At 51.0% G+C, this 26,897-nt stretch overlaps 3 protein-coding genes and 1 non-coding gene across 4 annotated transcripts; 2 read left to right on the top strand and 2 right to left on the bottom strand.

The window, feature by feature from the left end:
* The first annotated feature begins 109 nt into the window (after positions 1-109).
* On the top strand, positions 110-8,037 carry TGME49_320650 (ankyrin repeat-containing protein). Its single transcript, XM_018783003.1, has 7 exons — positions 110-1,302; positions 1,922-2,299; positions 3,204-3,607; positions 4,011-4,208; positions 4,686-4,818; positions 5,605-6,960; positions 7,379-8,037. The coding sequence occupies exons 1-7, from the start codon at positions 1,144-1,146 to the stop codon at positions 7,439-7,441; spliced, it is 2,691 nt and encodes an 896-aa protein (XP_018638076.1). The 5' UTR covers positions 110-1,143; the 3' UTR covers positions 7,442-8,037.
* On the bottom strand, positions 7,790-7,874 carry TGME49_320655. The gene has a single exon. It is a non-coding gene; the product is annotated as a tRNA-Tyr (tRNA).
* Positions 8,038-8,198: 161 nt separating the features above from the next.
* TGME49_320660 (hypothetical protein) lies at positions 8,199-8,996 on the top strand (the record flags this gene model as incomplete). The annotated part of the gene is made up of 2 exons (XM_018783004.1): positions 8,199-8,474; positions 8,877-8,996. The coding sequence occupies 2 exons, from the start codon at positions 8,199-8,201 to the stop codon at positions 8,994-8,996; spliced, it is 396 nt and encodes a 131-aa protein (XP_018638077.1).
* TGME49_320670 (vacuolar protein sorting 16, putative) lies at positions 8,389-26,697 on the bottom strand. The gene is made up of 18 exons (XM_018783005.1): positions 24,970-26,697; positions 23,479-23,562; positions 22,535-22,751; positions 21,559-21,745; positions 20,193-20,267; positions 19,508-19,658; positions 18,140-18,419; positions 16,984-17,140; positions 16,408-16,506; positions 15,582-15,903; positions 14,596-14,732; positions 13,597-13,693; positions 12,781-12,987; positions 12,019-12,119; positions 11,365-11,457; positions 10,415-10,521; positions 10,062-10,168; positions 8,389-9,754 (listed from the first exon to the last, which is right to left on the bottom strand). The coding sequence occupies exons 1-18, from the start codon at positions 25,252-25,254 to the stop codon at positions 9,698-9,700; spliced, it is 2,763 nt and encodes a 920-aa protein (XP_018638078.1). The 5' UTR covers positions 25,255-26,697; the 3' UTR covers positions 8,389-9,697.
* Between the last annotated feature and the right edge of the window lie 200 nt (positions 26,698-26,897).

Here is a 26,897-nt window from a genome sequence, read left to right as displayed (position 1 = left end):
GTTCTCCTCCAGCAAAAAGAGCGCATGCAAAGAAAGACTCGCTGTCGCGTCGGAGTTTTTCATAGGTTAGTGGATCTTTCCCTGTCTTTTCCAAATTCGCTTCACCTGCGTTTTTCGAGGGTTCTTCTGTTTTATCTCCTCTGGAAAAATCTTCTCACGACGAGCTGACGCTCCTGTCCTGGGCATGCAATCTCGGCTTGGCGGCGCTTAACTAGCGACGAGACTTGCCCTTTGCCAGCCTTTGCGCCAAGGTTTCTTCTAATTTACGCGCTTTAAGCCTCTTCTTGCCTCTCTCTCTCTCCTCGGAATAAACCTCGTTTTCTGCCAACACAGGAGAGACGACGCACCCCACGGTTCCTCCCTTAGGTGCTCACAATTCGTTTTTTTTCGTTCGCCTCTCGTGTGTATATCGTTTCTCTTTCGCGTTTGTATTTTTATTGTTCTCTTTTTCGTGACCGCGTTCTTCTCTTCCTCTTCATCTCTCATTTCGACTGTTCTCCCTCTCCCAGCCTCTCGTGATTCTTCCTCTGCCTCTCTCTGTGCCTCTCTCTGCTCTCTTTCTTTTCTCTGGCTCGCTGTCTCCTTACCGCACAGACTACGCGCTCGTCTTGTCTGGTGCAGAGCCGCGCTCCACTCGAATTCGGAGGCCTCGTCTTCAAAGAATCGTCGCAGGTCTGCTGCTCCAGCAGAGTGCGAATGGATGTTGGACGCCCCGGATGTCGAGTAGCCTTGACGCGGCGAGAGAAAAGAGAGAAAGAGACAAAAGAGAAAAGAGAGAAAGCAGGCGCTACCTGCTGGAATGACAGCGGGGGAAGGGTGTCTCGAAAGGCACTGGTTGAAAGGCAAGGGGAAGAGAAAGAAAACATACACTCTCCGATTGCTCCCCTTTTCTCTGGGGGTGCCTGTCTCTTCTCTCGTCTCTTTAGTCATGTCTCTCTCCGTTATATCTTTCTTGTGAATGCTTCCTAACGTTCGTCGCTCTTCTCTCTTGCGTTGCGAGTTCCTGTCCCCTCGCTTGTGCCAATCGCATCTTGTCTTTCTTGACGCGGGTCTCCCTTCTCTGCTTTCACTCATTTCCCCTCGTTCTTCGCCTCCTTCGTTTTTCTGTACAATTGCCTCGCGTTCTTCGTCTCCCTCCGAAAAATGCGACAAGCAGCCTCGGCGTCGCAGCCTCCCAGTACGCAGTGCAAGAGAACAAGAGACCACCGTCAAGAGGGCGCGGACAGAGACGGCCGCGAAGAGACACTCGAAGAAGCAGAAGAAGCAGCGAAACGAAAACGAAGGAAAATCGTCTGTGGGGAGGTAACCACACAAACAAAACGCTGCTCTTGTCACAGCTTTGCCCATGCGAAACAAGAAACAGAACAGCATCCGAATCGATCCGTTTTTCTCGAAACGGGATCAACGCGAGCATGTTCTGCCAAGTGCATACTCGCGTGTGTAGGCCTGCGTGATCTGCAACATATGGTACAAATATATATATATATATACATATATATGCATATATACATATACCTTAAACCCTATATATATATATATATACATACATACATATGTATACGTATATGGGTATATATATGCATATGTATATATGTATATATATGTACATGTATATATGTATATATATGTATATATATGTATATATATGTATATATATGTATATGTATGTATATGTATATATATATATATATAAAATAATATATATATATATATATATATATAATAATATATACATATATATATATATATATATATATGTAGTACGTCTACGCACGCGTGCGTTTTTGTATTCTTGTGTTCATAGAGTTAGAGAGGTGGAAGCAAGAGCACAGCTAGGATTGTTTCTGCATGCGTCTTGGTGTTTCGTCTCCTGGCTCTGCACCACTCAAAAGTCCTCTGCACAGAGTCGCTTTTTTTGTAGGGGACTCCTACGCCATCCAAGACGCGCCTGTACTGGAACGCAGTTTTTGAGCAGACGGCCGAGTCTCAATATTTCGTTTCTTCTCGTCGAGTTCGCGAGCTCGTGGAGGATCTGCTGGTTGGCGCGACTGGCGGCCTGTCGCATGCGCCGTCTCAGAACCGCCTCGAAGCACTCGTCTCCTTTTCTGTCTTCGGAGAGGCTGTCTCTTCTTCTGCCTCGGCTTTCTCTTCTTCTGCCTCGGCTTTCGCTTCTTCTGCCTCGGCTTTCGCTTCTTCTGCCTCGGCTTTCGCTTCTTCTGCCTCGGCTCTTGCGTTCTTCCCCCCGCGCGCGCGCACAGCGTCTCTCGTGGAGTTGATGTGTGGCGGCCGCGGCAACCAGGTGCGTTCCGGGGAGACGAACCGTGGGCGACGACGCGCGCTCCAGGCGGGCCCCCAAAGCGAGGAGAATGTGGAGACAGAACGGACACAGGGAGAGAGCAGAGAGAAAGCAAACGAGCTGCGAGCTGGACTCGGGAGGACTGAGCGATCGAAAGCGACGCACTAAGCCGGGGACGGACAGAGAGAAGCCGCGAGGTGGAAAGGCGTCAGTAGACGACAGTAGACGACAGTAGACGACAGCAGACGACCGTAGACGACAGGAGCAAGGACCTTGTTGCGCGCACTGGACAGAGAAGAAACAGAGAGAAAGGGGGAAGCTAGATGGGAGCGACGGCACAGCACGCGAGAGGAGGCGGAGAAGAGAGGAGGGCAAGGAAAACCTTGTGAACGCCATCGAAACAGGGACGCGGGCCAATGAGAGGATGACAAGGGCAAGGGAGAGGACGGAGGACAGAGAACGAGTCAAAGAGAGAGGGGAAGTAGCAGAAAAATCGAAAAGACAAACTCGAACTGTCACTGGCGACAATTCGCAGTGCCACCCTTCTCACGGTCGCACTTCATTTCCAGGATGTTTCCGAGTTTTTTCTTCCTTTCTTTTTTCCTTTCTTTTTGTCTTCCCTTTCACCCCCCCCCCGCCTCCATCTGTTGTTTGATTTATGCTTGCTTCTTCTTCGTGGTGACGCGGCCAGAAAACAAGCTCTTCTGTCTCTCTGCGTTCAACTCGCTCGTCGTCTCTGTGCAGAATGAGGCGTCTCTTTCTTCTGCCTCGTCTTGGTTCGCCTCATCCTTCTCTCCACGGAGTCCTGCACCGTGCGCTTAGCTGTGTTTCTCCTGTCGTGCTTCCGCTATTTGCACCTCCGCCTTCCTCCTCTCTGTTTGCTTCTGCTTTTCTTCTTCCAATCCAGATTCCTTTTCTCTCTCCCATCTCGCCTCTCTTTCGGTCCTACGTCGGCATCGACGTCTCAGACCGCGCACTCTCTCTGTCGCGTTGTGGGTCCTCTTCGCTTCCTTCTTCCTCTTCTCGTTCGTCTTGCCAGTCGTCCTCTTCTCTGAGCGTGACTCGCACAGCCGCGTTGGAGAGGGCCAACAAATGCCGATTTCTTCTCCAAGATTGTGCGAGCCTCGGGGACGACCTGCCGCTGCTGAAGACCAACTTCGCGCTGGTCGTTGCAGGCTTGGACGACTTGCTCGTGCGAAACTTCACCGAGGTGGTTGAAGACACCGAAGGCGCCGAGGAAGTCGAGGCCGTCCTCGCCTCCGCCGCGGCCGTGCTGTGCGTCGGCGGCCGCCTCCTCGCGCTCGAACCGACGTCAGCACAGGGAAAGAAAAGCAGAAAAAAACGGACACTGCAGCGGGAGAAACTTGAGGGAGACGATGAAAGAGAAAACATGAAGACGACGCTGAGAAAGGTGAAAACGAGGTAGAAGACGAGGTGACATGGCACCGAGGGAATGGGGAGCAGAGTCCTTCTGCCTGACAGACTCAGGATAGTGCAAAGGCAGTGTGCCCAGGCTGGACTCTTCAAGTCTCACTGCCGTTGAGTCTGTGAGCGCCGCATGAAATTCCGAGCAAAGAGGCTCCTCAAAACAGCTGAAACATCATCTGTGCTCGCCTTCCCCGATTGATCGCGTTATTCGCCTTCCGGGCCGTGGCTCTGCTTCGTTCTTCAACCTTGCCTCCCTCTTCCTACATCCTGTTTTCTTTGCTTGCAGTCGTCACCTGGGCGATCTGCTTCTCGCTGTCACCAAGGCTCTTCTGTCTCCGTCGGGGACTGTCCGGTTTCTGCGTCTCCTCCGAATAAAGGTCGTGGGCTCTGTCGCTGCGCTCCTCTTTCGCCGAGAGTCTGCGTCGTTTGCGGCGGATCAAAATCTTGACGCACTTCGAGCCTTCTATCGCAAACAAATCAGACCGTAGGGTGCAAGAACGAAGCAGAGATAAGGAAATCATCGGACGTCGAAACGCCCTGAAAGAGATGCGCGGAAGTAGACATTCATAGAGACACTGGTGTGGAAAGGTGCATCTTCAGATGTGTAGGGCGTTGCTGATCTCCTCATGTACGTGCAATCGTTCTTCCTCCACATATCAATACATGCATCTATATATATATATATATATGTATATATATATGTATATATGTATATATGTATATATGTATATATATATATATATTTATTTATAGAAATATGTATTCTGCTAGGTATGCTGATGCCGGTGTAGTCATGTACACACATAGAGATGTAGAGAGATCTATAGATCTAGGCATGTGGCTCCACGTATATGCAACTGCGTAGAAGTAAAATAATTTGTTCAAAATGAGAAAATGAATGTGCGTCGTCTGTGAATCGAGCATCGGCATTTTACTTGACGCGCACTGACTTCCTTTTTAGGCTCGCGGCGCTTCCGGCTCTGGGGCTCGACGCAGCTCGCCTCGACGTGGATGACCTGCGAACGCGACTGCCTCTGCTGCAACACCTCGCGAGAGTTCAGGCGACTGTCGAACTCTCCTTTCTTCTTCTCCAGGTCTGTCCGCGCGTATCGAGATGCCTGCGCAACACGCGTTTCGACTCGGAGCTCTCCCCTATTTTTCTGCCAAGAGCAAATACACATATAAGTATACGTAAACACACACGTGTACATGCTCATATCCATATATATATATATATATATATACATATATATATATACATATATATATATAAACCTATATATGTGAATGTATGTGTATGTGCGTGTAAATATACAGATATGTAGAAACAGGTACATCGACGCGTAGCTGGGGGACATTTTGGTGTGTGGTTGTTACTTCATTGTCCCCTTCATTAGGATGTCAGTTTCACTGCGTGCCTACTGGGTCTCTACCTCTCCCCGTCCATCCATTTCTTTCTGGGTGTCTGTCTTTTCATCAGTCCATCTGTTCATCCAGCGTCTCTCAATCCGTCCATCTCCTAATCTATCCACCTGCTCAACTCTCACCCTATATATATATATATATATATATACATGTATATACATATGTTTATGTGCAGTCATATTTTCTTGTATGTGTGACGGTGTATGTTTGCATAAGTCAGAATATCTCTATCTGGGTGGGCACCAGCATTTACACATCGAGGACGACGGAGAAGCAAGACAGGTCAACATGCCTTGTCCAGCTCAAACGCATGAGCCTGACAGATGCTGTGAGAGCCTCGAATAAACACACCTCCAGGCAGAGAACCGATTCGGCTTATATCCGGAGAATGCCGTTTTGGCGACACACCCGGCGTCTGAGATCGGGACTTTGTGTCTCTGTTCATGTCGATGCAGGCCTGCCTCTCTGGGAACCTCGAGGCGGCGGCTCTCCTTCTTGCTCGCGGCGCAGACCCAAACAGTTGTTTCCCTGTCGAGATTCTTCATTTTCTTTCCTCTCGAACTCCCTCCTGTTTTTTACACTCTTCGTCACAGATCACTTCCAAAGCATCTTCTACACGAACCGAATCCATTACCACCATCTCAGAAAGGCCCTCTCTGCCTTCGTCGAGTTCTTCAGCGACGTCTCCCCTTTCTGTCGGTTCCTCTTCGCCATCGTTTGTCTCCTCGTCTGCTCCCCTCCCGTCGTCTCCTTCTCAATCTCCTTGTGGGTCTTCGTTTCTCTCCTCCTTCTCTTCTTCTCCTTCGTCTCCGCTTTTTCCTCCTTCTTCTCCCTGGACAAGCGCCTCGAGTCAAGGGAACTGCGGCCAGACTGGCGCCAGCGGCCTGCGATCGCCTGCGGCGTCTGCGCCTCCCCAGGGAGGCTCTGTGGGGGGCATTCGTCTTCTGCATCTTGCAGCTGAACGCGAAGATTTGCCCTTCTTCCTTCTGCTTCTTCAGCACGGCGCAGATCCTTCCTTGGTCAACGAAGACGGCCTGAGAGCTGAGGACCTCCTCGCCAACGCAGTCCGCAGGGAGCTGCAGCGAGACCGTCGGTGTCGTTCCTCCTCCGCGTGCCGTTTTCCTGGACCTCACGCAATGGACAGGACGAAGCAACGCAAAGAAGCAAACAATCCTCCAAAGGGTAGACCAGGCGCATCGGCGCGACAGGCAGGGACAGCCGGGGCGACAGACAACGCGAAATACACGCATCGCGCCAGTGAAAAAGAAAGAGCAGAAGAGGAAGAACAACGCGGTGGCTTATCAGAGGAGAACGCAGGAGCCGGCCGCCGAGACGCGACTTGGCGAGTGGCTTCAAGACTCGATTTCTCGTTGCGAGACAACGGATGCTCGCACGGAAAATCCGTCAATGCCGAGACACAGGCAGGCTGGACGTCCACGAGCCGTTGTCCCCGTTCCGCCAGAGCACCGGAAAAGTCGCAAGACGCGCGAAGGATGTCAGCGCGAGGTGAGGAGCGCGAAGGAGATCCATGTACGTCCACGTTCCTCTCGTGTGTTCCGGAGACTGTGCTTCTTCCCGCAGACAAAGACGAAGGAATTGCAGAGCGAAACATGCGGTCGCTGGCGCTTCTCTCGTGGCTAGGAGTCGCCCTCCAGAGCGAAGAAATGCAGCGCGAGCAATGCACAGAAAACGAGGATCGCAAGACACACACCGAAGCTGAAGACGCCAGCGATGAGACAGGAGTCTTCCTGGAGCTTCTTGCCCAGGAATTAGAGGGGCCTCTTGTGTGGCCGTTCGTCAACCCTATCGAGGTAGAGGAGTCTTCTTCAGTGCGTGCATTTATATTAAAATTTCTGCATACAGATCTATCCACCTATGTATATATATATATATATATATATATATTTATATATATATATATATATATATATGCTGTCGAATAATGTATAGATATATGCATATATGTAGGTACTTATTGAGATTGTCCTTTACATATACAAATACACGCTGCTGTCTCTCCTTGCTTCTTCATGTCATCTCCTTGGCGCTTAGATTACCACGCCTTGTCTCTGTTTCCGCGTTAATATGCATCCATGGAAAGACGCATAGGCACACACATCTGTGTATCTCTTCAGTTAAGAAAAAATAAATACATATATACATATATATATATATATATATATATATGGAGGCTCATCGTGTTCATTTGGCGTTTGTCCAATGCTTCAGGTGATTGACGCTTGCCACCGGCGCTTGCCTCCTTTGGAGAATTTCAACACTCCCTCCCGTTAGGTTTCACTGCCTCGGCGTCAGCGTACTAGAAGCGAGACGCCTTGTTCCACGTTCAAAAAACTGGAATTCCTTGATTTCGAGTTGATCGCAGAAACGAGGAAAAACGTGCGAAGAAGGACAAGCCGATGGCAGTCGTTGCCTTCTGACTGCTCGTCGCCCAGTTCCTCGTTTGAAGGCAGAAAACAGTCCATTCGATGTCTTCTTGTCTTGAAACATGCAGGTCGCTTGCCGCTTGACGCCCGTTTTGTGCAGGGCAAAGAGGATCCTAAATGCATTGTTTTTCGAAACTTCCGTTTGTAAAGAAAAAACGATAAAATCCCTCCAGCATGAACCTTTTCTAAATTGATATCCGGCGACCCGGAATCGAACCAGGGACCAACAGATAACCGCATGCATCTACAGTCTGCCGCTCTACCAACTGAGCTATCGCCGGGGACGGTCGGTCAGGATGTTTCGTTTACGTAATTGCAGGTGGCTATGTCAATTCACAAAGACGAAAGTGTGTGGAGGATTCATTTTCAGAGACCCGGCGCTCTCCTCCCTCACTGGTTAAACCGGTTCGTCCTCGTAACTGTTCCTGCCCTTTTGTGTCGTCGCCCCCGCTTATATTCGGAGCGCCTCAGCTCGAGTCCAAAGGACGACGGAGGCGTCGTTCGCACGATCTCTGGCGTACAGGTCTCTCGTCTCTCGTTTCTTTTTTCGTTTCGACGCCCTCCTCTCTGCGCAGGGAACAACGCCTCTGCGAGGACCTATACGGATGACGCTAGGGAGGTGGACCTCTGGTCTTTTGCCAACGCTCTCCAACTGTCGCAGTGTTTGGGTCCGATCACAGATCCTCGCTCTGCTCTCTGTTCTCGGCGGGCGCCTCCGACCGGAGTCCAGAGCACTCTCAGCTATCAAGAGACATGATCCCAAAACTGCAAAGTTCACGAATAACAAGCTGCTTGCGGGGAAGTCTGCTTACGTCTGCTTTTTTGCTGACTCAGAGAGTGAACAGGAAAACGTCAGAGGCACCCTCACACGAATCAAGGAGGTACACACCGGCACAATCCCTATCGTGTGACTTCAACGCTCTCAGCTTCGGCTTCGTTTTTTCGAAGCGACGACACCGATGTTATCAGAGAACAGCCGAGTTGCGTGCGAGAAACAGCAACACATGAAGGAGACTGCACATCTGTTGAGGTGGAGTTTTGGAAAGAAAGCTCCTACACAGCATTTATGTTCGAGAAACCACAGCCACACTGTGTTCACTATATCCTAACAGTGTCCTCTGTAGATACTCCTCTTCGACCTGGCGTTTTCGACATGAGCTACTTCAACTGGAGATTGCTTTCTTCTTTCTGTTGTCTCGGCCTCAATTCGAATCGACGCAAAAAAGCCTGCAAAGAGGCTGCTTTTTTGTGTCTTCAAGGTGACTGCTATCCTTCTTCTGCAGACTCCGCTACGCAAGAGCGAGAATCGAGAGCAACGATACACAAGACGGAGAAACGGGGAGGACGACGAGGCAACAGACAGGGACGGCAGGAAAAACGAGGGAGAAGAGAACCAAGACTGAAGTAACGACGAGAGAGACCGAGAAAAGACAGAAAGAAAAGAGAGAAGAGAGACGAAGAAAAGAGAGAAGAGACACGAAAGAAAAAGGAGAGAGGGTAAAAAGAGAAGACAGAGAAGAGAGGGTGATAAGAGAAGACAGAGAAGAGAGGGTGATAAGAGAAGACAGAGAAGCGAGGGTGATAAGGGGAGAGAGAAGAGAGGGTAAAAAGAGAAGACAGAGAAGAGAGGGTGATAAGAGAAGAAGGCGCGACGAGAGGGAGCACTCAGAAGTGGAAAGGACGAGAACGCGCGCAGATAATAAAAAAACAGGAGACCGCCAACGAGTGTATCTGAAAAGGTCGGCTGTTTAGCGCATCGCTGGAGGCACAGAGATAGGCGTTGGACGCCGACAGAGAAAGCAAACAGCGTTGACCGATCGAAGAAACCGGCATTTGAGCAGAACGATTTGAAAAGACAGATTGTATGTTTGCGCGAGACGAAAAAAAAATCTTTAAAAAGAAACCCAGAAACAGACACGAGGCGAGCAGAAGCGAGGAATAGAGAAGCAGGGGTTTGTTCATATATATTCATATATATATATATATATTTATATATATATATATATATTTATATATATGGTGAGACTTTCGAATCGGGGAGTTCTTGTTCCTGTATTCTTCCATCTTCATGCAGTTGAGGTTGGGCCGGGAGTGCAGTTACCGTTCAGCGACGGCCTTTGAGGGCGTCTGTGAGGGTCTGAAGCAAGCCGCCGCTGAGAGACTGCACAGCCGGGAGAGAGCGAAAGAGAGAGAGAAAGGCGATTACGCTGCAACTGCATGCTCGCTCTGCTCAGTCAAGACAACGAGAGAAAACAATTTGCAAATGCCCAGGTATTTTCTGGGTCTCTCTCTGAGACACGATCAGATAAGACTTCCGTTCTGTTCGTTTTTCTGGACTTCTCCACAGAACGAGGAGACAGTTCAACAAGGTGACGACCTGAGGATCTGTTCTGGGCTCCTCAGGTGTTGTTTCGCCTTTCTGCGGACGAGAAACAGCTGCGTTTTCAGGGAGCTCCGCTACACCTCACCTGAGAGCCGGCGTTCTTTGCAGCCTCCTCCGCCTCGCGCTGCATGCCCAGCTGAGAGTACCACATAGCCTGTTCCTCGGGGTCCTTCACCTTTGGCACGAGTTTCGCTGAACAGAACCGCACAAAGATCTTTTCTTGTCTCTCACGCCTCCACCACACTGAAAGCAAAGTCTCTCCTTGTTCGTACAGATGATACAGAGCAACATGCAGGTAAATATACATATATATACATATATATATATATATATGTATGTATGCACGTATGTACATGTGTATGTATGCATATTCCAGGCACATCCACAGGTGATGCGTCGTTTTTCTTGTTTACGCATGCAGATGTTTCGTTTTCCGACCTGCAGCTTCCCAGGCCTCGTTGCGCATGCAGGCTGTGATGAAGGGATCGTAGCCGACCGGCGATGTTCGGTACTGGGCGAAAGCGAGGAGCTCGTCGAAGAAGCGTCTGAAAGGATCAGAAACAGACAAGTTTTTCTCGAGTGATCGTTCACTGCCCGAACAAGCGGCGTCGCCCTGCTTTTGGAAGGCGAGAAGCAAACAGCTTCCTGTTCCCCTGTACGCTCCTGACGAGCTTCTAAACGGTTGTCTCCAGCGCCTCCAAGCTGGCATTTCCGAGAGGAAAGTCACTTGAGACGTTCTGGAGAACCTGGTGCAGAGCAAAGCAATGTGATGCAATCACATGGAAAGCCTCGTTGCGAGTGTGCATTCTAACTCGGATCCGAGAATGTGAGAGATAGAGAAGAGAAGGGAGAAAGCGTCTCCCTTCCATGCTTCTACAGGCTTTCTTCTGTTCGTCGAATTCTTTCCCCGGCGCATGCCCCCCCAAAAGCCGCTCTGCGTTTCGGTGTTTCAGGCGGTTGTCGTGGCGCACAACGTTTCTCCTTTTTTCACTCGGTAGCCATCATCGTCAACGAAGACTCCAACATTCACCGATTCCGTCCGTCGCATCTTTCTTTCGTGAGACTGCTCGCTTGCCTCAGCTCGCTTCCTCATCTTCTCCTTCCTTCTGTTCTTTTCTTGGCACGCATGCGGCTCGGTCTTCTCGGCCTTCTTCGTCTCCTCTGCCGCCTCCACCCTCACCTGTCCTTCTCTTTCTTTTCTTCTTCACCTCTTCCTCCCCTCTCTCTTCCTTTTTTACCTCGATCTCTTCGCTTCCCCCTTTTCTCCCTCTCTGCCTCCTTCACCTCCTATCCTTCTTTTTTCTTCTTTCTCCACATTCTCTCTCATTCTCCCTTCACTCTCTCGTCCACTCGTCGCTATCGCTGCCTTCAACGCGCCTCGTCCTCACCCATCAGCGAGTGCGTCGATCTTGCAGCGCCAGTAGCGCTTCTCTGGAATTTTGAAAACCTTCTGCAAGTTGTCTGCCTCGTGAAACTCCATTCTGTGCAACGAAAGAGAAACCTCACGCCCTAAACGAAGTCGAATGAAAGAAGACCAACAACTCGGAGGTGACCCATCTGACGACAGTCAGACGCTGTCACCAAATCAAAACATTCGTGGAGCTAAATAATATGCACGCCTCTGGACGTATGTACACAAGAAACGATATATATATATATATATATATCTTCGTACAGCAATAAACCAACAGATATGAATTAACATATATATATATATGTATATTCATATGTATGAAACTCTATGAAAATACCCATATACATATATATATATATATATATATATATATAAATATGCTTATATGTACGTGTGTACGTATGTGTGGTTCTGCATGCAACTTCATTTTTTCTGAGAGGCCGTCGAATTTTCGAGACGCAGCCAACACAGTGTCAGGCAGAAGCAGACGGTGAACGGGGCGGAGACGGGATGGCCCAGCAGTCGAAGAAAGGCACGCGCATGCAGCGAAAGACTGCATGCAACGAACGACTGCATGCGGCAAATTGCACAGATGACTGCGTGCATGCAGAAGCGGATGGCGTCTCACTTGAGAATCACCTGACGCACAGTCTCCATGAGGGACAGACCGACAAAGACATGCGGCGGGTGTGACCAGCCTCGCGAGTTTGCCTTCACCTCCAGTTCGGTCTGAAAACAAAGACGGAACGGACTCCCAATCACATATCTGTTTCCACAACCATGCCTTCAAGTGTACCTGCGTATGAATGTGCGTCACCTGCAGCAATGGTTTGACTCTTGGACTCGACTATCAATGTACCTCCCTGTACACGCATACGCGTATTCACAAATGCATATATATATATATATATATACATGCATATATATATATATATATATATATGTACATGCATATATATATATATATATATATGTGAATATACATTTACGTATGGATGTGTGTACCCATGTGGACAGGAAGCACTTGTATACGTGTGGGAGACTCATGATCCGCGACTAATGCGACACAAGCATATATAAATAAATATATATATATATATATATATATATGTATATATAAAGATATATTGGATACTATATCGGCATGGGCAGATATACGACGGAAGCGCTTCGGGCCAGTTGTCTTCATCTGCTGCGAGCGTCAAGATTTCTTTTCTCCACTCGCGTTTCTTTCTGCTTGCTCTCCGCGCTCTGTCCCCTCAGGTGAAAGGCCGTCGCGACTTATGCGAGCCTGGCGAAGCGTCCGAACGGTCGGCTGGACCTGAAACCACAGGCCGCCTCTCGAGACTCTGTCTCAGTGCATCTGTGTCGGGAGGAAAACGTCACATACTTGGTAGTTGAGCAGGTCGATTTGAGAGAGGACGCTTGCATGCGCGAAGGCCGCAAGGTCCTGGGAGGTCTGGCAGTCCGCGAACCCCCTGGCGGCGCGCCGTAGTGTCTTTTTCTTTTCTTCCCCAGAGCGTTGACGAGATGCCACAGTCAACGCCGTCCAGCCTGCGTCGCACGCGCGATTGCTTCTTTCGTAGTACAGTTGAAGCTGCAGTGAACAGAAGAAAGATCCGGACGCCAACGTCAGCGTCGTTCCGCTCGAGGCCTGTGGTACGCGCCCAGGCGCTCTCGGCGCTGGAGTGTACAGACGCCAAACGCGTCTCGATTCGCAACACGGTGGAGCGGTGAGACATGACAGGCCCCAAAGAGGAAAGAAGGAGGCTGCGCCAGAAAGCAGCGGAAGGAGAGGAAGGAGAGGCCTCCGTCACACGAGGAGAAAGTTGGAGAAGCGAGCGAAGCCTCGGCAGAGACGACGGCAGACATGCCTAAGCCGTGTGAGGAAAGAAAGAACCACTCAGGCAGGCTATATGGGAGAGGAGGGAGAGGCCTCGGCAAGGCGGGCAACGCATGCCCGCTTCACAGGTCCGGAGGGAGAAGCAGGAGAAAGTGAGGAAGGCGAAGGAGATAAAGAAGGCGAGAGAAACGGGAGTGAGAAACGGAGACCAAGTGGAGAGACAAGAGAGAGACGTCAACCGAGAGAGCGCAAGTGACACAACGCGATTGAGAAAAGGAGAGGACAAGGGAGCAGCCAAGAAAGGAGACGACCGACACAAAAGCGGAGAAGAAGTGAGTCGCCTTTCTCTCCGTTTCTGCGTACCATGTTTCGCTGTCCGGTTTCTCGACAGTACAAAGCGAAAAGGTCTTGAGCGAGAGGTCGATCATGCAGAACCTCGATCAGCAGCGACAAGTCCGACCTAAAGAACGAACAACGCCGAAAGTGGTGAGACAGAGAATACCAAAAGAAAACGCGACATTCGACCGAATCTGCAACACACACGTCGTAGACCAATATCCACCGACAGCTAATTGTCAACGAGCCATGCGGCTCTTCCGGTTCCCATGGAATTTGTCTAAGACAAAAGACTTTCGCAAAGTTCACTCCGTTTGAAGCGTTTCAAATGCACACGCACACCCGAGAGGATGAAACACAACAGATGTCTTCTTATGCATAGAACGGACCCCAGACAACTCACAGACGGACATGGAGACATCGAGATATGGTTATACGGTTACGTATCTATCGACCTATTTCTCTGTCTATCTCTGCCTGCATCAATCTACCTATCCCTCTACCTATCAATATCGAACTCTATCTATCTCTCAATCGACCACTCTATACATCTCTATCTACGTCTATCTATCTATCTCTGTATATATATATATATACATATATATGAATGCCGACCTCCATTTATCTGTTGGCAGTCTGTCTGTGTTTCTATCTCTCTGTGCGTCTGTCTCTCTCTCCAGGGATCTGTATGTCCCTCTGTCGCTCTCTCTCTCTATACGCTGTGCGTCTATGTCTCTGCGCTTGACATGCAGCCACGAGTAGATCGCGAGTCAGGAGCCAGACGCCGCGGGTGGGCGCGGAAAAGGCGCGCGCCCACAAGCGAGGCGAAAGGCAAAATTGACATCGACAGACCTCGCCGCATCAAACGTCTAGATTAATAGGTAGAGAAAGATATATATATATATATATATATATGCATATAGATAGATATAGATAAATAGATTTGGAGATAGACAGATAGATCTGTGTCATATTTGGGAGGAGAAAAAACAACGTAACAACAGTTTCGGAGTTGCCACCGCGTACTCTTCGCCGGTGGCTTGTTGCTCGTGAGCGAGTGCGCTGTACAGACACTGCATGACGAGGTCAGGGTCCCCAGAGCCGACGGCCTTCTCCATGGCGATGTTTAGTTCTGCCAGTTTCAAGAGCATTTTGACTTGTTCCTGCAAAGTCGAAACGACAGGCATTTCAAGACGTCGGGGCAAAAGGTACAGCAGAACGCTCTCCAGGAAGGCATTGCCCGAGAGAGGAGCGACAACTGACACGGAGGACATGACGGCCGTTGAAGAGTTTGATTTCCACACCACAAGGAGATTGTGTCTCGTCTCTGCACGATGACGCCGAAAGAAGACGAGGAAATAACGCTATCGTCCGAATTCGCGGAAGCCACAACCACTGACCGAAAGCGAAGACGCAGAGAAAACACCGACTTGGTGCTCTCGAGCGTCCGCGCCTAATCACGGCTTCTTACGCGTCTGCAGTGTCGCTGTAAACTTCAATTCAGTGACTCTGTCCCCGCACCCCACAGGACGCCCTCATGTGAGAATTCAAGTCCTGTTGTCTCCCGTTACTGGCGGCGCTTTACGAGAAAACACAGAGGGTGTTGAGCGTCAAACAAAAGAGCAGCGGAAGGACAGGACTGAGGGGGTGTGGCGCAGCGAAGAGGAAAAAAGAAGATTGGCAGAACGGATAACGAGATACCGACGGAGGAAGACTGTCGCAGCTCATATAGAGAGGACCGTATGACAATGCCGGAAAGACGCTCTCTCCACAAAAACAGCTCAGTCCGGTTGCGCGATCGCTTCTCGACACTCTCCTCTCATACTTTCTCCTCGACCTGCGGCTTTGTCCATTTCCTCTTCTTAAGTGCCTCGACGGCCGTTTGCCTCTTCTTTCTCTGTCTCTCTCCTTCCCTTTCCTCTCCTTCTGCAATCTCCTGGTTTCCTTCTTTCTCTCTGTCTCCTTTCTTTCCTTCCTTCGCGTCGACTTCTGCGTCTTCTTTCAGTTCTCACCTTGGTTACAACTTCGAACTCGGTCAGTCGAGTGGCGAGGACAGGCCGGCCGGCCTGCGCAGCGCAGAGAGCGACCTTCGCGAGCGGGAGGACGGAGGCGAGTTTTTCTTTTCCTTCTTTGTGCAGCGCGGGGGGAGAGCCGAGGACCAAAGGCGACTCCGAGGACGCGAGCGCGAGGCGTCGACAGACGACGGCGGAGAGTTCTTCATCCGTCAAGGAGACGCTGTGCTGAATTTTCTCCATCGCCCACGACGCGAGGACCGCTCGCGCAGGCAGGCCTACGTACTGGCAGATGCGGTAGGCCAGCAGGTGTTGCCGCCGACTGCGGAGGACCAACGGCAACGCAAACGGCGCAGGCGATGGCCGACCGCCAGCTGCGCGACGGCGGTGAGCTGGCATTAACGCGAGGAGAAGGCGAGCAAAAAAACGACAGGACGACGCGAGCGAAGAAACCACGACAGAGCGAACCCAGCTCCCGCAGGCAAGACGAGACAAGACGAGACAAGACGAGACAAGAAGAGACAAGACGAGACAAGAAGAGACAAGAAGAACGGGACGGCAAGAAACGACAAGCTGTGCCATGTGGTTCCCCGGTGTGAGACTCAACTAAGTAAAAAGGCGAAGAAAGAAGAAGGATTCGGGAATGTCGGCGACTGGGACAAGATGGAGAACGGCTGAATGCGGGGTAGAGTGGAGGAAACGCGAAAAGAGAAAGAAAGCAAAGACGCGCGCGCGCGCGTCTTGAAGAGAGATAAAGCAGAGCCCAGACGAAACGCAGCGAAAACAGAGAATGCATCACACGAAGAAAAACGAAACGCAAACCTACTTGGCAATATGACGAACGAGTGTAGCGAGACTCATGTGCCGCAGCTGAGCGACAGAAATCGGCATCTCTAAAGGTGGCTGTCGAACTGCGTAGCAAATCCTGACAACGAACGACAAGAAATAGAAAGAATAGTGACCAACAGAAAAAGTCCAAAGATAAAAACGCATATATCGAAACACACAGATACATATATATATATATAGAGAGAGAGAAATACAGATAAATAGAGATATGGAGATATACGTGCAGCGTTGTGAAGAGGTGTACACACAATTGGGCATACGCTGGTATGAAATGCGCACCTGCCGCAAATGGAAGAGTGACTAAAAAGCAGGCAGAGGCAAGCCGACATAAATCCACTCACGCAGATCCACACCGCTCCAATGGCGCGCCGTTCGGCCCAGATGCGTACGCATGCATTAAAACATATGTATATAATATATATATATATATATTTATATGTATATTGGTAGACATGCATAGATATGTGCGTACACACTGGCATGCACATAGCATCCCGAGTTTTTCGCTTGGCAGCATTGAGAAAACGAGGGTGACCGAGTCGCCGCTTCTCACCTGAGGTCTCTGCATGCGCGGACAAAGGATCTGCAACTTTGCCGGGCTCCTCCGTCCAGAAATTGGCGGCCGAACACAGCAGCCTGAAGGAGCGCCGCCGCTTGCTCAAACTGCCACTCGTACGTCGCTGCGTCGATGCATGCCTCTGCTGCTTCAGCTAAAAAGAAAGCACCGCGCATGCAGGGAAACAGAATCCAAGTGCGAAAAAGAACGAGAGCCTCCACACATGTTCTCGCTCCAGATTTCCCTGCCCCGAATCCGATTTGCGTAGACTCGTATGTGGACGTATGGAAATATGTATAAGGATCTATGCATGCACTCATATGTACACAGATGTACAAATAATGAATGTGGATCTGTACATGTATAGAAGCATTCATATATACGTACATGGATATGCACATATCGGTACATATGCATATGGATATATGCATGTGAAGAAATGCGTTCATGGACGCATGCACATGTATCTTCTCTCTGCTCACGAGGCACTCTACATATATATCTATATATATGTATATATATGTATATATGTGTATATGTATATACGTATTTGTCTGGTGTTGGTTTGTCTTGTGTACGTGTACGGGTGCAGGCAGACACAGCATGGATCTGAAAGTTTCAGTTTTTCCCCTGATTCTTCTTCTCTGGAGATTTTTTTTCGACTGTGTGGATCGTTCATCGGTTCTCAGTCCCAGGCCTCTCTGCCAAGATCTCGTTGTTCCCTTCGACGGAGAAATCAGGTTTTCTTGAAGGCCTTCGGTCGAACGACAGAGAACGGATACGCGGACAGAGGCAGCGGGTGCATTCGCCGTGCCTCTCAGTTCACTTGAAGAAGTCTTTCTGGAAAAAAATGGAACTTTTCTCTGCGCCTTGGTTTCCGACGCGGCGCTTCGTAATGGGGGTCAGAAAGACCAAATGCATGTGTGGACTCTCCCTCCCATTCAAGCAGCTTTTTATGGGGACAGCTCATGAAGATGTCTCCACGCGGTTCGCCTCGACGCCCTGTTTGTGCGTCCTGCTCTGTGGGTCGCTGAGCCGTCAAGACCTCCCATCTAGCGTCTTTCCTCGATCTCCGACTCTCAGATTCTTTAACGAGTGAGCTCGAAAGGACCGAGTTTCCTCTCTGCCGCAACCGCGACGACCGCTAGCTCACCTAAGTCTTGCTTGATCGACCGCAGACTCTCGTCTGCCGCAGCGTCGTGAGCCCGGTACCGCTCCACGGCGTAGCAGAGCATCGCTGGCGGTTCGCAGCTGCCGACGGAGAAAACCGCGTCTGTGCTCGCGGCGACTCTGTGCAGAAACTCGGTTTTACTGTTCGTCACGATGCGCAGTCCATCGACTTCGGAGACCAGCAAGAGAACCGATCCGCCGCGCGTCGTTCCGTACTGGAAAGGCAGCCATTCGTTCTTTGGGCCTCCCAGAAACAGCGTGTGCTGCAGGGATCGCATGCCGCGCGACAAAACTCCCCGCAAGAGCGGTGAAATCGGTTTTCAACGAGAGACAGAAACGGCGAGCGCTTGCTATCCGTACATACACCCGGTGTAAACAGCGTTCCTCCAGTGCGGATCAAGTCACCAGAGACACCATGTATGTACAGTGTGACATGTCCAGAACCTGGTAGCCAGCTTCCAGACCTTTTCTGCCTGGACATCAAGCAACGACCATCAAATCCACCGGCGAGAAGGCGATCAACGGAACACCGACATCAACAAGAACGGCTCACACCACAGAACAAACGCAAAACAGCATTTCCTGCACTCGACTCCACTGGTGAGTCGACGACGTGCAAACAACTCGCGCTGCGATCACACATCCGGTCAGACAAATCTGGAACACCGTATGGTTGCTGAGACCTACGCATGCATACACGGCTCTGCGCAACCCCGCCTGGGCACAGACACAGTAAAGATGTCACTGCATGCGTTTTTAAGGGTATATTCAACTAGAGACGGACGAAGAAACATGCAAGCTTGGAGTTACATGCGTAAATGTGAGAACGCATGCAGGTGTATCCGTACGTAGACGTGTAGGTACACGCAACTGAGCAAATCTGAAAATATACACATGGACGTCTACGTGTAAGCGTACATGCAAGCTACGAGGTGATTATAAGAATATAGTAAACAAAGGCATAGAATGCTAGACTGCATGTGCGGATGCAAAGAAGCCTTGATCCACGCACAACATCACGCAGACGCCCTTGTCCGCAAGCATTCCTATACATATATACGGACCTCAACAAACATGCACACAAAGGATCCCTCGTTACACACGCCGAGAGCTATATATACATATATATATATATATATATATACATATATATATATATATGTATGTATATGTATATCAAACTGTGGTGCACGACAAAAACGGGCGCGATTCACGGTTGTGTCGGGACTGTTCCACACTTGTTTCAGGCGATGGATAAAAAGTTGGAGTTGTGGTTGGGGGAAGTAGAGCGCATGCAACCTTGAAGTTCGACCCACAGCCAGTAGCGAAAAGCGCTCGTCTCTGGGCTCACCTGAACGTCGCCTGAGGGTGTGTGCATGGGGATGTACAAAGCGAGGCAATCGTCGCCACACCACTGGACTTGTTTCGGACGCATTTGTCTCTCGAGAAATGGCGACGCAATTGCCCGAGGAATCCCCGCTGTCGACAACACCCTCAGTTGCCTGAGAAGCAAAGACAGGCCCAAGAAACACTGGTACACCTATACACATAAAAGCTAATGAACAGGGAAATGCATCTTGCGACGAACGGCTCTGCAGACATCTCCATCCTTGGTATACACATTCAAGCAGGCCAACCTACGACTGTACACACACCAGGCCTTGTTGCATTTACATATATATATGTATATATGTATATATTATAATATATATAAGCATATATGCATAAGTTGGTACATCGGCTTATAGAGTAAAGATGCGTGCAAGCATCTCTATGCATTCATTGAGGTGTCTGCATACACGGTATTGTTTAGATCTACAAAGATATATATATATATATGTATATGTATATATATATATATAGGCGTATACATGCACGGATCAGTGTACATTTTGATCCGCAAGGTGCATTCTGAGGGCCAGAGCGAAGCTCCGGAAGCAGGAAATTTGCCCTTGGCTGCGCATGTCTGCTTCCATATGGCTTTGGGTCCTGTCTCTTGCGCCTTCGCGTGCTTTGCATCAGCTCTGTCACTGTACCCTGTAGAAGAGAGACAGGCGAGGAGGCGACCAGAGCGCGAAACGGAGAGAGCGACAAACGGGCCGTCGTCGAGTCTGCGGGAGATAAGAGCCGTTCTCAGATTCACTGAACAGGCTGACCGATAGTTGTGGATTCATTTCCTCGCTCACGGCTTCGTCAGACAAGAAAAAAGCAAGGTAGCACACCGGCTGCAACATCTGCACTTGCTCTGAGTCACGGCCAGCAACCTCTAGGTTCGACTCTCTGCACTGGAAGGCGTTTCGCTGCGTTGAAGGGAGCGCGCGCGGGAGCGGCAAGACCGCAGCGGACAGGAACGCAGCGCTGCCGAACAGAAGACGAAGCAACGATGGTGAAAGCAGACAGAGAGGACGCAGTTGACCAACGTCGACCACCGCAGAGACGAAGAGGCCACAACGCTGTAGAGTTCGAACCAGCTCAAGAGCGAAAAGCGTCGAAACGGAGAGAGTCGGGGCACTCTCGTTCTTGGCGCTCCCGTGATTCGAAACTCGGCAGAGGTAAGCGACCGCGAGGAACGAACGAACGAGTCAAAAAAAGACTGGAAGAGAAGCGAGAGAGGAGTGGCGAGAAACGCGACGCCGAAGCTGGAGAAAGTTGTCAAAGGGAGAACGAGCTGCTTCGCCCTCTGACAGTTCCCGGACTTCCGCGTGTGGGGAAACTCAGGAGACGGTCGAGAAACGCCAGCGAGAACAGAAAACTGAGGAGAGGGCGTCGCCTCGGACAGGCGACTCTGCACCTTTTTAAGCGCATGCAATGGAAAAAAAACTGAGCATCGACGCAGAGGTGTTGTTACTGGAGACAACTACGAGTTTCAATCGTCCCCACGAATCACTGTTTTTCATGAGAGCCGGACTTGAAAAGTGCCTCGCTTTCTCTCGGAAAGCGAAAGATGAGTTTAGCCTTTCATATACAATACATATATATATATATAGTGTCTGTGTATTGATATAGTATATACATACGTTGTATATCATATACGTAGATAGACAGATAGTCCTATCCCAGCGAGTGGTGTCTCCATCGCCGGTGCCTATAGCTTTTTTTCGACCACCCTGCCACGATATGTCAAGACTTCTCTCTGGCTCTCTTGAAGAAGAAATTCAGCCTGCACTTTCAAAAACGCAACGGCGCCCACCAAGGACTTGCTGCTCTTCTCTTTCGTCACTGGTGACATTCACAGCACACTAGAGACGTCTACTCCCTTGGTGTCTCTCTCTGTGACGTTTGCAGTCTTGCTCCTGGGTCTAATCGAGAAGTCGAGATGGAGACAAGCACAAGGAGACACCCAGTTTTTTTTTCGCGCGTCCGGGCAAGGCGATGCATGCACAGAAACGAAAGATTTCCTACTTCAAGTCGACGCATTTGTGTCGATCCAGAAGCAGCAGAGCCCCACTCTCTGCGGCCACGACGATCCGCAGCTCCTCCAGTTTCGTCGTCGAGGGAGAAAACCAAGAAAACGTTTTTTCGTTTGGGTCAGATCCCGCGCATGGAGCCGCTGGCAAAATGCACAGACTCAGAGGCGGGCCTCGGAGACCTACACAGTGAACGCATTGGAGCTGGACACAAAAATCGGTAAAACTCGAGACAGAGAGAGATATAGCAAGCGATGGACAAAGAGAGCGACAGGTTGACAGACAGAGTTACACAGAGCAAGAGAGAAGGCGAAAGATATGGAGACATTATTTAGACGGATACAGACACAGTTGGGGAAAGAGAGGATACGAAACATATCGACGCGGTATTTAGAGACAGCTAACTGGGCACCCAGAGATGCACACCAAAAGGCGCGCGTATACGGCCATGTCAACATCCGCAAGAAGCCACACAAGGCCAGGTGCATCTTTGTGTAGTGATGCGCGCATACATGGTGCCGGCATCACTCTCTGCGCATGCGTCTCTGTAGAGAGATAAGCGAAAGAGAGGTAAGCAACAGAGCCACCCTCACATCACGTACAGAGGCAGAACTGCAAGAGAGCGCCGAGAAAACAGACGACGAAGAAACGAGGGAACGACTCGGAGAACGAAAGATGAGGAGACGAGGCAGAGCGGACGGAAGAGACGGAAATCGTTGTCCGCCACGGAAAAGGAGGAAATCGGCTCTTTTCGCGTCCACCTGTTTCGCCCTCTTCCTTCTCACCTTTTCTCAACCGTCCTTTCCACCCTTCCACGTTGTCTGTTCGTTTCCTTCATCTTCAACCTGTGATGCGAGGCCTGCCTCGTAGTCTCTCCCCGCCGTCTGGGGGCCGCCCTTTCGTTTTTTGAGTTCCCTTGAGTTTTCACCTTTTTGCGAGAAACTCCTTTATGAGTCGCATCGGCGCGTTACCTGTGTCTGGTAGCACGATCGTTTGGCTGCGGTCGAACGCGTCGTTGTAGTAGAAATTCAGCGCCGCCGTCAGAGCGACGATGCCGCAGCCCCCCACAGCCGCCTGAACGAGCCCCCCCTCCACTTTGATTCTTTCGTCTAGAGAGAAGAAATGCAATTTCTCGCACTGCGGGGAGAACGTGCGAACTACGCCATCTTGAAACACACAAACGAGGACCTGAGGCGCAGCCGAGAAGGAGGAAAAAAGAGAGCAGAATGCTGCACGAGGCCGCAGGCAAAGGGTGACATAGCTACCACATGTCCATCGAGAAGGTAGAGAACAAGGGGATGACAGCGACACCAAAAAGAGACGCAGACGAGAGACAATCGGAACACCACGAGTACATCGAGCGGAGTCCAGACCCATGCTTTGGGGGCGTACGTCTGGCTACCTGTCCGCACTTGAACAGGTTCACCATGACGTCGCTCGCCTTCTTAGGTATATTTGTAGACGTTCTTTCGACCTGTATACACACATGTTTGCATGTCTCAAGCCGCCACCCCACGCCAAGAGCGAGTTGTTTTTCTGTTTCCGCCAATCGCCACCGAACTTTGATATTGATCTGGATCGACTCGTGAATCGGTTGGAGAGATCCCTCGACGCCGGTCTCCACGCTGCTTGTGAAGTGGAAAAGGATTTGTCTGAAAAGGCAGGAGACGCTGCGTCCCTCAGCGCGCAAAACCACGACGGAGGTGAACCCAAACCTCTTCTCTCCACGGCAGAAGCAGGCGCGACGCACGCGTCGGTTTACATCTGCTTTCCTCTACACGGCGGGACGCGGAAGCGAGACGAAAGCAGCAACAGGTGACCGGTTCCTTGCAGGTGGTTTGGGACCGCTGGAAGAGACATCCGAGAGGCGCTGGAGCGGAGCGGCCTCTTCTGTGTCTTCTCTGTCCAGTCTCACCTCGTCGTTGTTCCAGCTCATGGTGACCAGCCGGCTATACGTCCACGGCGACTTGGCGAGGAGGCGCCCGCGGGCCGAGAATATCTGGAACAAACAACACAGCTCCTGAGGACAAGAGAGCGGCTCTCCACAGCTCTCTCCAGTCCAGAGAGAAGCGTCGACGGCGCTACATGTTTGCGCATGTCACAGCAGGCAGCACGAGCGAAGAAGGACGGAACAGACTGGGAGACAACGGGAGGCTCGACGGAAGTCGTTCATCGGACCGTTCACCAAGAACGCTTCCGTCGTGTGAAGAGAGGAAGGTGAAGACTCTCGCTCGAAACACGATACTCGTTCAGAGACAGTCGTCGACGGAGAGGTGAGGGAGACAGCAAAGAGAGTAAAGTGAACGTCACACCGGTACCTCGCAGCGACTCCCCACACGGCGCTGGTGCACCGGCCGACGCTTCCTGTCAAGCGAGACACTCCCCGGGAGGTGGATTCACGGTTTACATCTTGAAGGTCTTGGTTTGCCGACTCTATGCGTTACCGTGCTCTATGGTAGACCAGTGACTTTTGCAGCAAGACAACGTTGTCTCTTGATGTTCAGAGTACCGGCTCGATGTACTCTAAATAATCTTACGCAAGCCCATGGGCGGCGTCACGCAAGATAAATGCAAACTTCCCAGCGGAAAGTGAAAAAAGAAAATATTGTTCTGACACGATGTCAACCCGTGACCAAAAACAAGACTGGCGTGATCTATCTGAGTGCAAGAGTGCAGACGAAAATCCATTCGAAAGAACATCATCGAATTTTCAGGCGGCCTTGCCGTCCTCCACAGAGCGACCAAGAAACGAGATCCCTGCATCTCGTAAAACATCTAGGGAGGCGAGACGAGTGTCTCGCAGTATCGTGAAGGGGTGCCGAACAGCCGGGAAGCACCCTGGGAAAATGGGGGGTGGCTTTCGAAGAATACGAACGCGAGAATAAGGAACTGCAGCTGCAAAAGCATTACATTCTCTTGGCAGCGAGGTGTACATTCGGTATCACTGCAACGCCTCAAAAAAGGAAACAGCAAGCTCGCCAGCCCTTTCGGCATAGGTAGCCTCACGTCGACACCTGATGGAATGGCGCAGTTCATGGGTCCCTACTATTCTCACTCGTTTTAAACATCGCGAAAAAACGCCTCCTCAAGTGCTCGTACGATCCGCACCAACGCGCCCTGAAAGCACGAGACCCCGGCGACTGAAGACTTCGTCGAGAGCACCCCGCCACAGAGGAAGCCGTGGTAGCTTGCCGCATGCTGAGTGTGCCTGCTGCCGGTCCGTATCTCCTCCGGAGAGACTGCGTGAGAGACTCGGAGCACCCGGGTGGAGTCAGCAGGACATCTCAACGCGGGTGGCGATCTGAGAGAGCGAGGCATGTCACCTGGAACTCACTTTGCAAAGGACAGCTGGGTACGTGTGGCTTCGCTCTCCCAACGCGCCTTCCTAGAGAATCTAAGCGCTCACCTGCAGCTCCGGTTTGATATTTTTCTTTGCCGGCTGGAACACCTTCTCGTTTCGGACGCAGGCAACGGGACCTCCGTACGGCGCAGCGGCGACGACAAAGAGGTCGAAGAGCTGGCGCTCATGCTTCCACTCCATGTCGAAGACGTCTAACTTCCGGTACCACACGCTGTCCAAGCACTGCCAGTCGCTGCTGCCATTTGCGCCTGCTGAGAAGCTGAAGTCCGCAGCTGGCGACAGGCTCGCCGGTCCAAAGGCAGGCGGGGGGAGCCCCGCAGGCGTCGCCATTGGAGTGTGCAGCTTAGGACCTTTCCGCGAGAGACGCAACGAACCTCGAGTGACGGGGAGGAGACACAAGCTGTCGCCGCGTCTCACCGGCCTGCACAGAGCAGTCTCGATAGGAGTGCGCTCGAACTCCGTGAGGTGGGCGGAAGCTCTTGCTCTTCTCGTCGCGTATTTTCTTCCTTGTTGGCGTCTCTGACGTTCACTTGATCTCCTCTCCGGATTCCTCTCGTGTTCTTCGCTCTTGTTCTTTCCTCCCTTCGTTTGTGTGCTTCCTCGAAGATCCGCCGGCCGGTGACCTGCGCATCAAGGCAGCGGGGGCATCGTCGCGGATCTGGGTTCTCGTCGTCTTCAAAGGCGAGAGGCAAGAGAGCAGCTGAAGCTTTGCGTTTTGCGTGACTCGCGAGTCATCGCGATGCACACCGCGTCGACCGACAAAACACTCGCGAAAAGCGAGGCTGCCTCATCGCCCGCAGGAAGGCCTCTGTGACCCCAGCCGTCGACCAAGTGAAGGATTCGACGCGGTCGTCTACGTCCTTTCCTCGCCGCGGGGCGCGCTCGAAGCAACGGCCGGCAAGCGGTCGCGCATTCTCTTCCTCACTAACATAGATCAAGCGCCATGCGCAGTAAAATCGACAAGAGCGCTACATATACGCAAACATACACGTATGTATCCTGGTTGACAAATCGAGTATCCCGGGGCATTCGACCTAGTGTCGGAGATAAAAATGCTTCTTGGAGCAGTGTCAACTAGCGGCTGGGCAAAAAGGGAGAATTCGACGGGTTCCGCGAGTCTGCGATTCGCTCGCTGGAGGGAGAAACGCGGACGGAGACCAGAGAAGGGAGAAGAGCGAAATTGCCTCTCTTTTCTGCGGTTTTTCTCTATACGCGTCGCCGTCCCCCAGCGACTCCAAAACTCCACTGTCTCTCGAGAGTCGCTACAGAGCGCAGGAAAAAGCAACGCAAGTGTGGACGCCCTCGTTTCTGTGCAAGCCTTGTTGCAGAAGCGAGAAAGACTGAGGAAAGGACTCAGAAAAAAAATCGAGACAGGAAAACGAGAAAATAAGGAAGAAAGAGGGAAGACAAAAGGGAGGAGAGGAAAGAAAACGGAAGAGAAGGAAAAGGTTCGTGGTATTCTCGTGGTTTCGCCTGCCCGCCGCTGTCCGGGCTTGGAGGAGGCCCGGAGAAAGTCGAGGCGTGTGAAAACCGCGAAGACGCCAGCAAGCCAGGGAGAAAGGTGACGAGGGAAATGAATGAGAGAAGGAATGAAAAGGACAACGACAGGAAAAAACGGACTTTTTCTAAACGAATCAGAGAGGTGTGTCACGGGTCTGCACACGCGCCGGAACCTCAGACTGTTGAGGGGAATTGGCCGTTTCTACGCCAGAAGGAAACAAAAGACCTTGAAACCGCCGAGAAAAAAGGAAAAAGAGCAGCAGCAGTTCTGCAGAAACGAAGCAAAACGCAGGAGATGCCTAATTCCTGCGGCAGGGAATTGGAAACGCCCGCTAGACGAACGGTTGGTTCAGAGACAACGACACACATCTGCTACGAGGGGAAAAGACACTGTTGCATGCAGAGTATGCAGAGTGGCGAAAGTGATCCTTGAGTGCAAAAGTGAAGGCCGTTGCTTCATCTGGCTCTTGCAG

Source organism: Toxoplasma gondii, chromosome IV (genome assembly GCF_000006565.2).
Source record: "Toxoplasma gondii ME49 chromosome IV, whole genome shotgun sequence".
In the NCBI taxonomy this organism is placed as follows: domain Eukaryota; phylum Apicomplexa; class Conoidasida; order Eucoccidiorida; family Sarcocystidae; genus Toxoplasma; species Toxoplasma gondii.
This window is presented reverse-complemented; position numbering and strand designations above follow the sequence as displayed.